At 37.4% G+C, this 14,337-nt stretch overlaps 1 protein-coding gene across 1 annotated transcript in view; it reads right to left on the bottom strand.

The window, feature by feature from the left end:
• Stk26 (serine/threonine kinase 26) overlaps positions 1–14,337 on the bottom strand; it is a 57,451-nt gene that overhangs the window by 6,007 nt on the left and 37,107 nt on the right. Inside the window, exons 4-7 of the mRNA XM_052171011.1 lie at positions 7,610–7,666; positions 1,387–1,495; positions 1,141–1,298; positions 310–495 (exon numbers count right to left, since the gene is read on the bottom strand). Coding sequence (XP_052026971.1) covers positions 310–495; positions 1,141–1,298; positions 1,387–1,495; positions 7,610–7,666 — 510 coding nt within the window. The remainder of the gene's footprint in view (positions 1–309; positions 496–1,140; positions 1,299–1,386; positions 1,496–7,609; positions 7,667–14,337) is intronic.

Raw genomic sequence — 14,337 nt, 5'->3', positions numbered from 1 at the left:
AGTTCTGTTGCTAACAGGTACATATGTACTTTAATAAGTAAGTAATAAAACATGAACTATTTCCCCCAATTGTCTCCTTGAAATAGGAAAACATCAGATATTTGGGGACTAAAAAGATGATGTAAGGGAGAAGAAAAAAAAGGACAAAGATCTGGTTAAGAACAGAGTAGAATTGGCAATACAGAAGAAAAGAAAACAAGCTTCGTGCATGGTCCACAGATGTTTTTCTCCACCACAGGAAAAACCACCTTTGTTAGAAGTAGATGGAACAATAGAAACCCAACAGTGGTAATAACAATGTATACTCACAAATGACGGGTCTTTATTCAGGCAAGCATCAATAAACTCCTTGAAAGACTTAGTAAAGTCTCCAACAAGAGTTGGAGGATTGTTTTTTGGAATAAGAAACAGAACTCTCATTGGATGCATGTCAGAATTCGGAGGCTCTCCCTTGGCAAGTTCAATAGCAGTAATTCCCAAAGACCATATGTCAGCCTGAAAAGGAATGGAAAACAAACACTGTTCATCACCTTGAAACTCCATTCTAGGATGCGGGCCCCCAAAACCCTGTATCTCAAGGAATGTAGTGGATTATAATAATTTTAATTAGTGGAACTCATGAATTAAAAATTTAAATCCCATGCTTCATAACAACACTACTTGAGCGCTCAATAAACCAGACAAAAGTCTTTGCTGTCATCATGCTCCAAGAGGGACAGATAAATGAATGACATGATACCATAGGGAGAGAATGCCTATAGAGAGCTCACTGGGGCCAAAACTATTCCAGACACAGGGGAAAGCAAGAGAAAGGTCCTGAGGTCAAAATGAGGCCACACAGATTGATACAAAGAGAATACAGATGGCAGTGGTAGAAGATAAGTTTGCATAGGCAGATCATATGGAGCCCTATATTCTGTCACTGTAAGGGTTCCAGATTTCATTCCAAGTAGAATTAAAAGTCATTGAAATACATAAGAGTTCAAATATTAACAACACTAATGGGATTTACCGTCAAGAAACAAAGTATGACATAACTCTTCTTTTAGAAGTACTTGTAAGGGAAGGGAAAATTAAAAAGCTTATTAATGAGGCGATATCTAATTAATTAATTCTACCTATATATAGGGAATACTTTACTTTAGAGTCATAAGCTGACTGTTGAATAACTTCAGGAGCCATCCAAAACGGAGTTCCCACAAAGGTGTTTCTTTTGATTTGTGTATCTGTCAGCTGGCCAGCAACTCCAAAGTCAGCCAGTTTAACATCACCTTGTTCTGAAAGCAAGACGTTGGCAGCTAGGGGGCAAAGAAAAACAAAATGAGTGTCTCTCAGTCTCCCAAAGCCTATCTGTTTTTCTGAGGTTTCTGTTTGACTTTTGTATACCTTTAATGTCTCGGTGAATTTTCTTTTCAGAATGTAGATAGTCCAGACCTTTCAAAATCTCCTTGAGCATGGTTGCAATCTGGAACTCATCAAATGGACCAGCACGAAGCTTAAGGACAAAAGACATGAATATTCAGACACTTTTTAAAATTTGGAAAAAAATAAAATTCAAAATTGGTATTTTTGAAACATAGGGATCATTTAGTTACCTGAAGAAGCCTATTAAACCAACATTTTAACATATGAGGGAAAAAAAGCTTAAAAGGGAAAAAGAAAATAACAGAGTCATGTCAAATAGCTGTACAGGATTTTAATGATCATTTGTGGTCTGGGGATACAGCTCAGCTGGTGGAGTTCATCTGTAACATGAACAAAACCCTGAGTTATATCAACACCCATAAACTGGGTGCGGAGGCACATGCCTGTAATTCCAGCACTTAGGAGATGGATGCAGGAAAGTCATCTCTGGCTATGTAGACAGTCTGAAGCTACCTTGGGCTACAGGAGAATCTGGGCTATATGAGATCTATCTAAAAACAAGCCACCCACATATACACAAATAAATACTTTATCTTCAAAGATCAGATAAGCACGTTTTACCTAGATACAAGCTACAAATTCTGGTGGTTGTGAGATTTACATCCCAGATTTAATAAGTAGGAATGATATTAGAATGGCTAGCACATGGCAAAAAGGGAATCTGCTACTTAAGGGGTAAAACTGTCCAGCAGAGTGATGGTGACAATCGGGAAGACTCAAGAGCAGTGAGTTAGGGGTAAGGGAGGGAATACACTGAATGTATAATATATGTGTGTGTGGTGGCTCCTCTGCGTCACACCATACTATGCATGAAAACTGTGTAAAATAAGAATGCCACAACACAAAGAAATCAGCTATTTAAATTCTGCAATTGCTTTTAAACACTCACTACATATTAATACTGAACTGGTTTTTCAATCAGACACTCCTCATTTAAATTCAGCCAGGAATATAATAACTAAACTATTCAGACTCTCATTGTAAAAAAAAAATTAAGTCACGGAGGAATAATATTTTTTCAAATCAATGTAACACACTTCCCTTTCTTTCCCCACCCCTGTAGCAAAGGCAGTCATCCCAAGTGGAAGACAAGGAAAGCAATCATTAGGTTTCAGGAGAACTTGTAATGGAATACCCAAAAATCTCTCTTTAAAATAAATGGTCATTTTAAAATTCTGGTACCTCATAAAGCACAAACAGTGGGCTGTACAGTATTATTACAGGAAAGGGTGGGAAGCAGGCGGCAGAGGCGAGGTAGAGTTCTGGTTGCTGGAAGGAGGGAGGAGGAGGTACAAATCAAACATTGCCTATTCTGCCTCACACTGGGAGGGATTCACAGCTCTTTGGCACCTTGTGTATTTCATCTTTCCATGAATGCCATATTTATACTGAATAAAGGGCACTTTCATGTCAAAATTTAACAGCTTAAAATAGACCTGGTACTTTGGTTTCACCATTCGCTATTAAGAGTAGTCTGGGTATACCGTATACTCCAGGGATGTCTTGTAATTCAATAGATCCCTTTGCTAGGTAACATTATCTATTTACTTTCAAATCTATTAGCTTCCACCTCAATTTTTTTTAATTTAAAGGTTAGTAATTAACGTGATTCTAAAGGTCAAAATGAGACACCATTTTATTTAAGGCCTGCAAAGAAATTCTGTGGGAAAAAACCCAGAAGGATTTAGTACATGATCATAAAACATTAGCAGGGCCAGAGGCATAATCTTCATTATTTAAGAAACTGGACAATGACAATTTAAGAGAACTCACTATCATTTTGAAGGATTTTTAAGTGTGGAATAGATAGTTCAATTCATAGCCTAATATAGAAAATTTAAAACATTTCAGTAAGAACAACCAAAAGTGTCTTAAAGATTCATTACCATATCTGATATATTTAAAGATTAGATGATCATTCAAAGTAAAATTTCAACTGTCATCTGAAAGGGGATGGGGGAAGATTATGAGGAAATGGAGATGGGATGGTCAATGCGGTTGGGTTGGATTTTTCTGAACCATCACCATACAAAAAAATGACCTCAAATCCATGGTGCACATGCATCATAAGGTGTGTTGGTAGTCATGAGAAAAGGAGAATGAAGTTAGTTGGAAACAGCAGGAATGTCACATAGACTATAAGAGGGACACTTTGTTTGTTTTGCATAGTTTTGCTTTTTCAAATTTTAAATACAACCTTGGGAGAGATTATGCCAAGGTCTTGGACTACTTTCCTTGGAATGTTTAGCTGAAACTTCTCTGCTGTGTTCTAAGTCTCTGCCCCACAGCAACATACCTGCTTTGTATAATCTGCCTGGGTTTAAGAGTAAGGATATGCAAAAGAGGGACAATTGCTCCTTTAACGACCCTGCACTTGTGGGTTTATAGATTTTACCTGCATTCCCTTCACTTCCTGCCAGCCTCTGAGGCAGTATGCTATAGTGTACAGGGTTTTATAACTAGCATACTGTCCCCAACTTTCCATGGTGTATATGTTTCAGCCTATTTACACCATCATATGTCTTTGTGCAAGATACTGTAAATGTTTTAGAAAGAAGCAGTAAGTAATAAATTCAGTAAAATCACATATAATATGGTCAAAGTCTATTTGTCTATAACGAATTAGATGTACACTGTATAAGCACAACATGCAATGCGATTCATAGTCTTATCTTGTTCTACTAGTTGGGCGCCAGTTTGAATTGAGAAACACTGCTTAGCAACCATCTGGTTTACTCTTGCTACTTTACAACCAATTCTTAGATTCCTAAAATGATTGCATTCATCTATCTATGAATATACATGGAAAAGGAACATGTTTTCCCAGTGACTCCATAAATCACAGTATTGTTAACATTTTCAGCTAGTAAAGCAGAACTAGAAATCTCTAACCTGTCTTCTTCATTTGACATTTGAGGAAATTAAGTCATAGAGTGGCAAATGTGCTCAGTATAAGGCAGCCATTTAGTAGACCTGGAATTAGGTCACTAGACTTTAAACCAATATGGTACTGACAACATTTTAATTCACTAAGTATATATTAATTGCCATTTGTATAATTATTATATAGAGGTAGACAGCAACATGAGATAGAGAAAATATGTTTCTTTCACTTGGACAAAACATTAAACCAAGCAAACTATTAGTACTGGATATAGGTTAGGGTTGCTAGTTGGGATTGCACCAGCAGTCCACAAGTAACATTACTATTACAGATTATAGCTTTCCTAATGCTAATTTTCCTAATGCTAGCTTTCCTAATAGGTGAAAGACACAGTGACTATCTTAGGGGACCCAATAAAGTAAGCAGTGGATTACTAAAGGGCTATCAATATTTAAGAACTACAAGCAGGGACTTGCGAGCAGTGACTGCTCTTCCAGAGGTGCTGAGTTCACTTCCCAGCAAACACATGGTGGCTCACAACCGTCTGTAATGGGGGTCTGATGCCTTCTTCTGTTACACAGGTGTGCACGCAGATACAATACTCATACATAAAATGAAAAGAAAGAGAGAAAAAAAAGGAAATGCAGACAGTAGAGTAGCACAACTGTAAGACCTTGTGCTGCAGAAATGTGATCATTTAACTTCAGGAAGAGAATGCATAAAAGATTTTCTTTCTATAAGAAAATGCCTCACTGGAGAGGAGACAGAAATAAAGAGTAGACTCAGATATAAGATAAAAGTCAAGGAAGGATTACCAGATTGGGGAACTGCATAAGCTACCACGAATTCTTAGGAGGTAAGGCTCTCCATCGAGTTTCATTATTATTCCTTTGGAACAATTGAACTATGGATCACCTCCCTTCACACCACAAAAAATCTCTTAGACACATTTCTAGTTATTAAATGATCTAAAGTTTGAAGTTGTTGGCAGTCAGGTCTAAGACCTTTTATTTATTTTTTTATTTTATGTGCCCTGGTATTTTCCCTGCACTCATGTCTGTGTGAGGGTGTTGGATCCCCTGGAACTGGAGTTACAGGCAGGTATGACCTGCCATGTGGGTGCTGGGAATTGAACCCAGATCTTCTAGAAAAAGATACAATGCTCCTAACCACTGAGACATCTTTCTAGCCTATAACTTTCGAGTCAGGATATAAATGTAATATACAAAAATCAATACCCAATATACAAACCAATAGCAAAAACGCTGAGAAATAAAACCAGGGAACTAATTTCATTTACTATTGTCTCAAAGATGTAAAATACATGGGCATTTAAATTCCTAACCTAGGAAGTGAAAGAATTCTACAATTCAATTTTTAAATATTGAAGAAATTGAAAATGGTAGTAGCTGGCAATTATATTTAGTAATACATGTGTATATATATGTAAATATAGGTACATATATGCATATAACAACAATTAATGACAAAAGAGGCCATGAGCTGGAAGAGAGTAAGAATGGGTATATGGGAGGGTTTGGAGATCCTGCCTCAAAACTAAGTGGAACACTCTGGAGGCTGAGGCAGAAAAATTATGAGTTACAGGTTATCTGGGACTCAAAAAATTAAAAATAAATAAAAATAAACAAATATGTCACATAGTATTAAAGATGGAAAATAACTTAGAAATAATTTAGTATAAGTTCTTTGTGTTGCAGGATCTATAGGATCAAAGCCCAAAGAGTCCATGTGTCTGGTTCAAAGACACAGACATTGAGAAGTAGGGATGGTTGCAGAACCTCAAACAGCTATTTTTCCATTCAAGAGTCAATCTGTAGCATGTTGACGATGATAGCCTATGCCAAATTTTAAATATAATTGCATGTTAATAATTTTTCAATGGAGGAATCTGTTTTGGTGCCATCACAACAACTTAGGAAAAAACTGTTTTTCTTAAGAGACATTTCCCATGTGAACACGTTTTCATTTTCCTGCACACCACCAGATTTTAGCACTGTAAACTTCTGTCTAGGAAAAATAGGCTAGCAGCTAGTTCAGTGAGTAAAGGCCCTTGCCACCAAGCCCAATGACCTAAGGTGGATTCCCAGAACCCACATGGTAGAAGAAGAGCATTCTTGCATAAATTGTCCTCTGACATTCCTAAGGCCCCGTGGACTGTGCACATCCCTTCTCCACCCATACAATAGCTAGCTACTGTACAAAGTAAAAATCACAATGATAATAAGACATTTCAGTTATTTTAACCCCCCCCCCCAAAAAACAACCCCATATACAAATGACCTACTGAGAGGAAGAAAAATAGAAAGTCTATAGAAAGCCATTTCTACAGGCCAACAGGATTAAAACCCTCATGTCATCTTGGTCACCTCAGGCTGCTCTAATAAACCATCATAGGCTGAATTAAACAGCAAGCACTCATTTCCCAGTTCTGTGTGCTAGAGAACCTAAGCAGATGGGTATCTCTGGGAAGACACTTCCTGTGTTTACAGATGGTTCTTGTCATTGTATCTACATATAATAATAAAAGCAGAGGTAGAATATACTCCTGATATCCTTTTGATAGATACACTATTGTCATTCCTGAACGCTCCATTCTCATGGTTTAATTATATTTCCTAATAACATCATGTTGGGGCAGGGTAAGGGTATTGACTCATAAATTTTCAAAGACTGAAACATTAGGTTTATGATGACTGTTAGATAGTTATCTTGGTGTATTTTAAAGTTTTTCTTTTTTATATTATTTTATATGTATACTTATTTTGTCTGCATATTGATCTGTGGACCATTTATGTGCCTGGTGTCTGTGGAGTCCAGAAAAAGGCATTGGATCTCCTGGAAATGGAATTATAGACAGTTATGAGCTGTTATGTGGGTGTTGGGAATCAAACTTGGGTCCTTTGGAAGAACAGCTAGTGCACTGAACCAGTGAGTCATCTCTCCATCCCATATGTGTATTTTTTTTTAAATCCAAATATACTCAGTTTTAAGGAAAGTGTAAAAGTGTCAGACTAACATTGGTACACAATTAATAGAATTAATGGGCTTTATTTTATTGAGATATTTGTACTTCTTATATAGAGTAAGACTGTCAGCAGCGTGATCTAACCTGTACTAACTTTGTACACATAGAGTAGAAGTCCCCTCCAAGCAGAGTTAAAATTGAACATCTTATCCTAATAAGTTAGCTTGCCCAAAAGCTACCGCTTACATAATTACAGAGTTAAATATCTTTATGTATGTGTGATGTGTTACATATAATTATTTTAAAGTACTCACAAGATCCAATGCTGAACCTCCACCTAGGTATTCCATTATTATCCATAGTTTTGAACCCTGTAAACACATAAAACAATTTAATGGTTACATGCCTGGTCCATAATAACATACTAGAATTAGGTAGATCTTACATAGTAACCAGTGTACTGGTTATAAAATACAGACTTTAACATGGTTGTTTGGAACCTAGAACATATATTGTCTTTCCTTAGAAAATTACAAAGTGAAACATCAAATTCTAAGCCTATACCTTCTTCAAATCTATCTAAACAATACAGCTAACCATACACAGGTAGTACGCATCATTATTTAACTATTAATAAGTTTTATAAAATTCAGAAAATGAACAATCACCACAAGTCATTATCTTGAATAATATTGAAGGGAAACCATGGGCTGGAGAAGTGGCTCAGCGGTTAAGAGTGCTGGCTGATCTTCCAGAGGTCCTGAGTTCCATTCCCAGGAACCATCTATAATGAGATCTTGTGCCCTTTTCTGGCCTACAGGCATGTCTGCAGACAAAATACTGTATACATAATAAATAAATCTTTAAATAAAAAAAATCAAAAAGCAAGATGGGAAAGTATAATTACATTAAAATGGATATGGGTGGAAATTTTTGAATGTTTTCTGTGTAATTTTAGAGTTGGAAGACTCTAGGCATTTTGCATTGTTCCATTTGTTTTAGTACATTTTAAAACGTTTACCAGCCCTCATAGATACTTTTGCATATACATGAAATCCAGAAAAAAACTACTCCCCCCAAAAGAGAGTGTGTAGTTTAATATGAGCACTACAGATAAAATTAACTTCATTGTAAGCTGAACAAGAAAAAAAGATTATAGAGGAGATATAAAGAAATGTGCTATAAAACAAATGCACGCACACATGCATACATGCATGTGCACATGTGTACACACCTTCTCAGTCTCTTAGATGAGTAGGAAAACAGCTCATTAGCGAGTGCTTGCGTAGACCTCATGAACCACTGGGTTTGAGCTCTAGCACCAAACACCTTTCCCCAAATAAAACTTTTTAAATAAATCACCAACTTCCTCTTTCTTTCAGATATAACTTGAACTGCTCCTTTCTTTATAGTACTTCATGAATGGTATTCACTGAAACTTTGTGAGACCACAGAACTGACCATAGGTGGCAAGGCTGGATTAACTAAGCTGACAGCAGTCACGCTGTGAATGAATTGTGTTCTGTGAACCCATTTCCAAGTAAAATATTTAGGTTTTGAAGCGTGCATTTCCTCATTAAAATAACATCTATATTCCGGGGGAGAGAAGGGGTGGTCCTTCCAAAGGCAATTTTAACATAAAGGTATTGATACTAAGATAGCGTGAATGGCTTCAGAGACATTAACCATTTCTGTAGGGAGAAATAAAGTTACTGCTGTGCTTCAGCTTATGACACAAGGACTTTTTTAATCATTTAAAAGCTCTATATGTAGGAGCAACATTCTCGCACCCATACTGCTAGCCTTAATACTCTACAGCAGAGGACTGCAGGGTTTGGACTCAGTCAGAGAAGATGCACCTAACCCTTAAGAGAGGCCCAGGAAGTGGGGAGGTCTGGTGGGGTAGGGGGTGGAGGGTGGAGACATCTTTGTGAAGACAGGGGGCAGGGAAGAGGTGTGGAATGTGGAACAGTCAGAGGGTGGACCGGGAGGGGGGATATAATCTGTACTATAAAAACAGATTAGATTAAAAAAATAATGAGAAAAATAATAATGAAACTGGATCACTAGGTAGTTTTTCAAGAGTTCAGTTTAAAATGTGCAGCATTCCCATGAGACTGGGACTTACTTTATCAAGGCAGGGAATGGACTCTCAGAGAAAAGAATACTCACAAGATGAGGAAGGGCGGAAGATCATATAATGCCTATGTCCATGTGTCTGGGAACACATGACTGTGTATGTGCAGATACTGAATATAGAGACTGAAGAGGATACTGGACGGCTTCCTGCATTGCTTCCCACCATATACACAGGTTTCTTAGCTTGTTTCTACTGAACTCTGAGCTTCCCATTTGGCTCAGTCAGCTCAGTCAGCTCAGTCAGCTTGCTCCAGGGGTTCTGTCTCTCCTCCTTGTAGATTGAGATTATAGGCCAGAAGCACTTACCCATCTTATACTATGGGGATCTGAACTCTGGCCCTGATGCTTGCACATCAAGCATTTTACTTGCTGAGCCATCTTCCCAACCCCATCAATCCTTTTCTTGATGCTGCTTCTATATGTGATATACGAGAAAGCATTTCTCCCATCCTTTTTACCCCCTCCAGTGACTTCCATTCTGTTCTGTTTGCACTGAGAAAACAAAGCACTGAAAGTCCTATGCCTACATTAGGAAAGAAGTGAAGGCCCACAGTAGTGGGGGCGGGGAGGAAGCGGAGTGTTAGGAGTGACTCATGTAACTTGAATTTATGTATAGCAATTGGGTACTGAGAACCTGACAGCTGCAAATGGGATACATCTTTATGTGTTTTCAAGAGGAAGAAAAATTCTTATAATGACTTATAAATTAAGATTTGTTCATTTGCCACAAACATGTTTCTAATAACTAACTATTCTATCATGTGAACTCAGAATGCTTCCTGTGTGCCTGACATTTAAAAAAAAAAATCCTTGTAAAATATGCTTCTATTTTGCTGTTCTGCATGAACGAAAGCACCTGTTTTTCAAGTTAAAAAACAACGCATGACATTTTGTTTGTACCAGTTCAAAAATGGAAGCTTTCCAACTGTCACCAAAATGGATGCAGAGAAACTTTAAGCTGTGACCTTAGAGATGAGGATATATGGCTGAGTTTGCTCAAGTCACAACTAACTTGTACATCTGAAAACAGGACTTCCTACCAAGAAACAAGCCATTCACTGGAACTTTGAGACAACGAAGAGACTTGACAGATTTTTATGGCTACCTTCTTTAGGTCACTCCATTTCTAGAAATGAGCTTCATGGGAGGATGCTCTGGACACCCAGATTCTTGATAAGCAGGCCTAACCCAGGGCAAGGGGTGGGGCCTGAGGGAGCACAGCAGAAAAAGAAATACCAAGGAAGCTTATCCCTTTGCTAGCCCTTGATGTTTGCGGACTCCAACTATTTGCTACTAAATAGACACTTGGGCAAAGTGGGGAGAAATGCTGCTGCAAAGTTAGAATTCGCTCATATAAAAAGTATACCTATTACACATGCGTGTACACACACACATACACACACACACACATGAGGATTATTTGTACTATATACAAGTTGACATGACTGGGTGGTCTATTAGTCCAATAGCCTATTACACTGACAACATAAGCTTGAATGTATAACTGTCAAAAGGTAGTTATGGAAAGGGTAAATTTTGTATGATTCCATTGTACCTAGAGAGGTCAAGATCATAGAGAAAGGTCCAAGGATAGTGATCGCCAAGGAATCGAGTAATAGGGGGGAATTGCTGTATGTTGGTACAAAGTTTCAGTTGATAAAGAAATACTGGCAATGATAGCGAATGATGGTTGAGCAACAATGTAAAAATGGTGCACTTAAAATGGGTGCTGAGTATATCAACTACCCTCCAGGGCAGAGGCCACGCTCAGGAATAACCAACACAAACTAGACTCCAAGCTTTGTCTTTATTTTTAAGAGAAAGAATATGAAAATGGGCAAGGATAGTGAGGAAAGGAGGGGAAAGGAAAAATATATTAATTTCTCAACTAATAAAACCATTGTTAGAAATGAATACAGAAAAACAGCTAAAATGGTAAGTTTGTGTTATTTTTAATCATGATTTTAAAGTGTAGCATGAATGATGTTCTAGAATGACAGGGGACAGAAGAGATAGTCATATGAAGAAGGGGACCCAAAACTTTATCTTTATCCCCTCTACACAATTTTGTTCCAGTTGGGAATGCCTCCTCTATAACCCAAGCCCCACAAAGTCATATGCCAATTAGTTCAAATGTTACTTGCCCAGGGTTAGAGTTACTGCACTTGATATAGTCAAACATAAGTAGGTAACAGGAGAAAAATTTGAAACACATTCCTGGGGTTGAGGAGGGAGGCTGAATTGTGAAGTTGTCAGAATAAAGTGAATGAGAAGAATACCCATAGTAGGACATTCAATAAATATATGTCTGTTGAAATATGGGGCTTCTTAGAGATGGATTATGTTAAGCCTAAAGCCATTTTTATTTTGAGAAAAGAACATTCTACAATGGAGGAAGAAATGCCCATCAAGCTTTATCAGAAAACACCACATGCAATTTCAAATAAGACAATATTCCAGAGGCACTGAACACATTCTAGATGTAATCACACATGAAGTTTTGGTAGAAAAAATAACAAAGGACCATACAACTATAAGTTTTACTCTGAAATATTTCACTTCATTCATTCATTCTTTTTTTTTAAATACTGGTTGTAATATACATGGATCTGTGGGTGGGGCCATATTCCCTCTACATAAAGGCAATTTCAGCAGCAAATACAGGCTTGATTCAAATTCTATTCAGCGCGTGAATGAGCTTCATTTTAAAATTTACACCAAACTAACAAACTATTTGAAGATGATGATAGATTGTTCAATTAGTCTGCAGTCAGAAGGAAAGGGCTGGCAGACTGTAGAACTCTTCATAAAGACTAACTTTCTCAAGACAAGCTGCAGTGAACGAAGAGGAAAGGAAACCATTGTGGTCACACTGATGTATTCCTCTGGTTTTTAACTCTTGTTTTTAAAGATGGAGTTCTACAGTGAGCTCAGTCAAAATGAATACTTAGTAAATGTTTGCATGTCTGAAGGAGATCACTACAACTGCACACAGTTTTAGAGAACATATAATTTTCTCTCAAATGCAGTTACTTTTACTCTAGCTTACAGTGAAGCCCTGGTTATGTATGATATCCTGTGTAAATCCCATATGATCAATTACGTTGACTCACTAACTCCACGGCCATCTGAAATGAACGGACAGGCCCCAGTACATAGCTAAGTCAGTTGACAGAGCCATTCCCTCATGGTACTAACAGGATGTGGTCTTAAGTAATGCTGACTGCATTACACAGAACCTTATTATATTTGATGTGGTTTTAGTTTACAATAAAAATGCATGCCTATGCAATCACAGTATGACAGTATAAATGGGAAATAATGAGTTGGTTAATTTCAGTGAAGTACTTAGCCCTCTAGGGTGGTTCACAATGGTAATCAAAAAACTGCACAGGGTCAGAGCAGAAGAATTGCAAGTTCAAGGCCAGCCTGGACTAAACTTTAAGGAATAGGATTTAGCTTAGTGGTAAGTGCAACACTCTGGATCTCATCCGTACACACTCACACACGTGACTCAAAAAGAAAGTAATTTAAAATCAGAGAAGAGTTCTAAGTTTTGCATGTATGTCCACTTACCTCTAACAGCATTTATACAGTTTTATCATGAAGAAAAGGGTTCTCCAAACAACCTTTACAAGACTTCCATAAATAAATAGTAAAAGGTCATCCAAAAATTCAGTTTTAGCCTTTAGCAAACTAGTTTTCTGTCATGGGCTCTGAATACATTTTATCATTGGCATTCGGGGGGGGGAAATCAAGCATTAGTTTGCACTTATGAAGAGATGAAGTCATTATTAGATGACTGCTGTGTGGATACTCCTAGGCTGGGCTATGATCTTTTACAAATAAAACTCATTCTGCTGCAGCACATCTGTTTATGAGAGAACTATGAATAAACAAAGGCTTTAAGTAACAACTAAAATCTTTGCCACCATGACACTGCTGACTTAAAATAAAATATACAAAAAAAACCCTGATTTTTAAATAGGGTTTATTTAATATTTTAAGCCAACCACCAAAAAATAGCTTATCTGATCTAAGTGTCTAAAAATAGGAAGGGTTCAGGTTTGCTCCAGAGAGAGTCTAGAATGACCAGGATTCAATCCACAAAGAGCAAGCCAGAAAGAGCAAGAACACATATGACCGGAACATTCCCAGGGCTTCCTACAACCAGGCCCATTGTGAGAACTGGGGGAGAACCCAAAGGTCCTGAGCTTGAGGAATAACACTAAAGAGTCCCATAAAAAAATAGGACTCGCTAAGTTAGATGTCTTAGGAGTGAATAAGAAAGCAAACATCATGCTACAAAGAACCAGAATTATTCGTATGTAGTAAAACATGATAACAGCTAACACTTGGGAGGATATGCTGAAATTAGATAAAATTTTCCTTCGTTATCACCTCTTATGTGAGGTCATTTCTTCATGTTATTGATGAGATGGACACAAGCAACCACTTGAGTACTTGTGCTTATTCATGTGTCACTTTTGATTGGTTTTGTTTATTGCAGTCTTGTGAATGGAACACAATCAGACAAGCATGCTAGTCTAGCTGCCTGTCTATGAGGTATACTTGTGCCCATTTCATCCGTAACCTTGTATATAGACTTTTACCATAAAATCTGTACATTTTTTTTTTAAAAAAATCTGTACTTTTAATGTAATACTGGACTGGGTGCTCTGTAGTTATAGGGAGGAGTGTGTTGGTCATGTTCTATCTCCACACCTTGTACTTTGTAGGACACAGGCTCTAGCTGTTGCATAACCCACTCTACATCGAATTCATTCTCTGTTTAAACTAATGTCTATAATAGTAGAATATCACAGGCTTTGCAAAAAGTCAGTAAAATTGATGATTTTTTTCTTTGCCAGCATAAACTAATATAAATATATAAAGATCAAGA

The sequence above is a fragment of the Apodemus sylvaticus genome, chromosome X (genome assembly GCF_947179515.1).
Source record: "Apodemus sylvaticus chromosome X, mApoSyl1.1, whole genome shotgun sequence".
NCBI lineage: Eukaryota > Metazoa > Chordata > Mammalia > Rodentia > Muridae > Apodemus > Apodemus sylvaticus.
The sequence above is the reverse complement of the archived record's forward strand: the minus strand, read 5'-3'. Positions and strand labels throughout refer to the sequence as shown.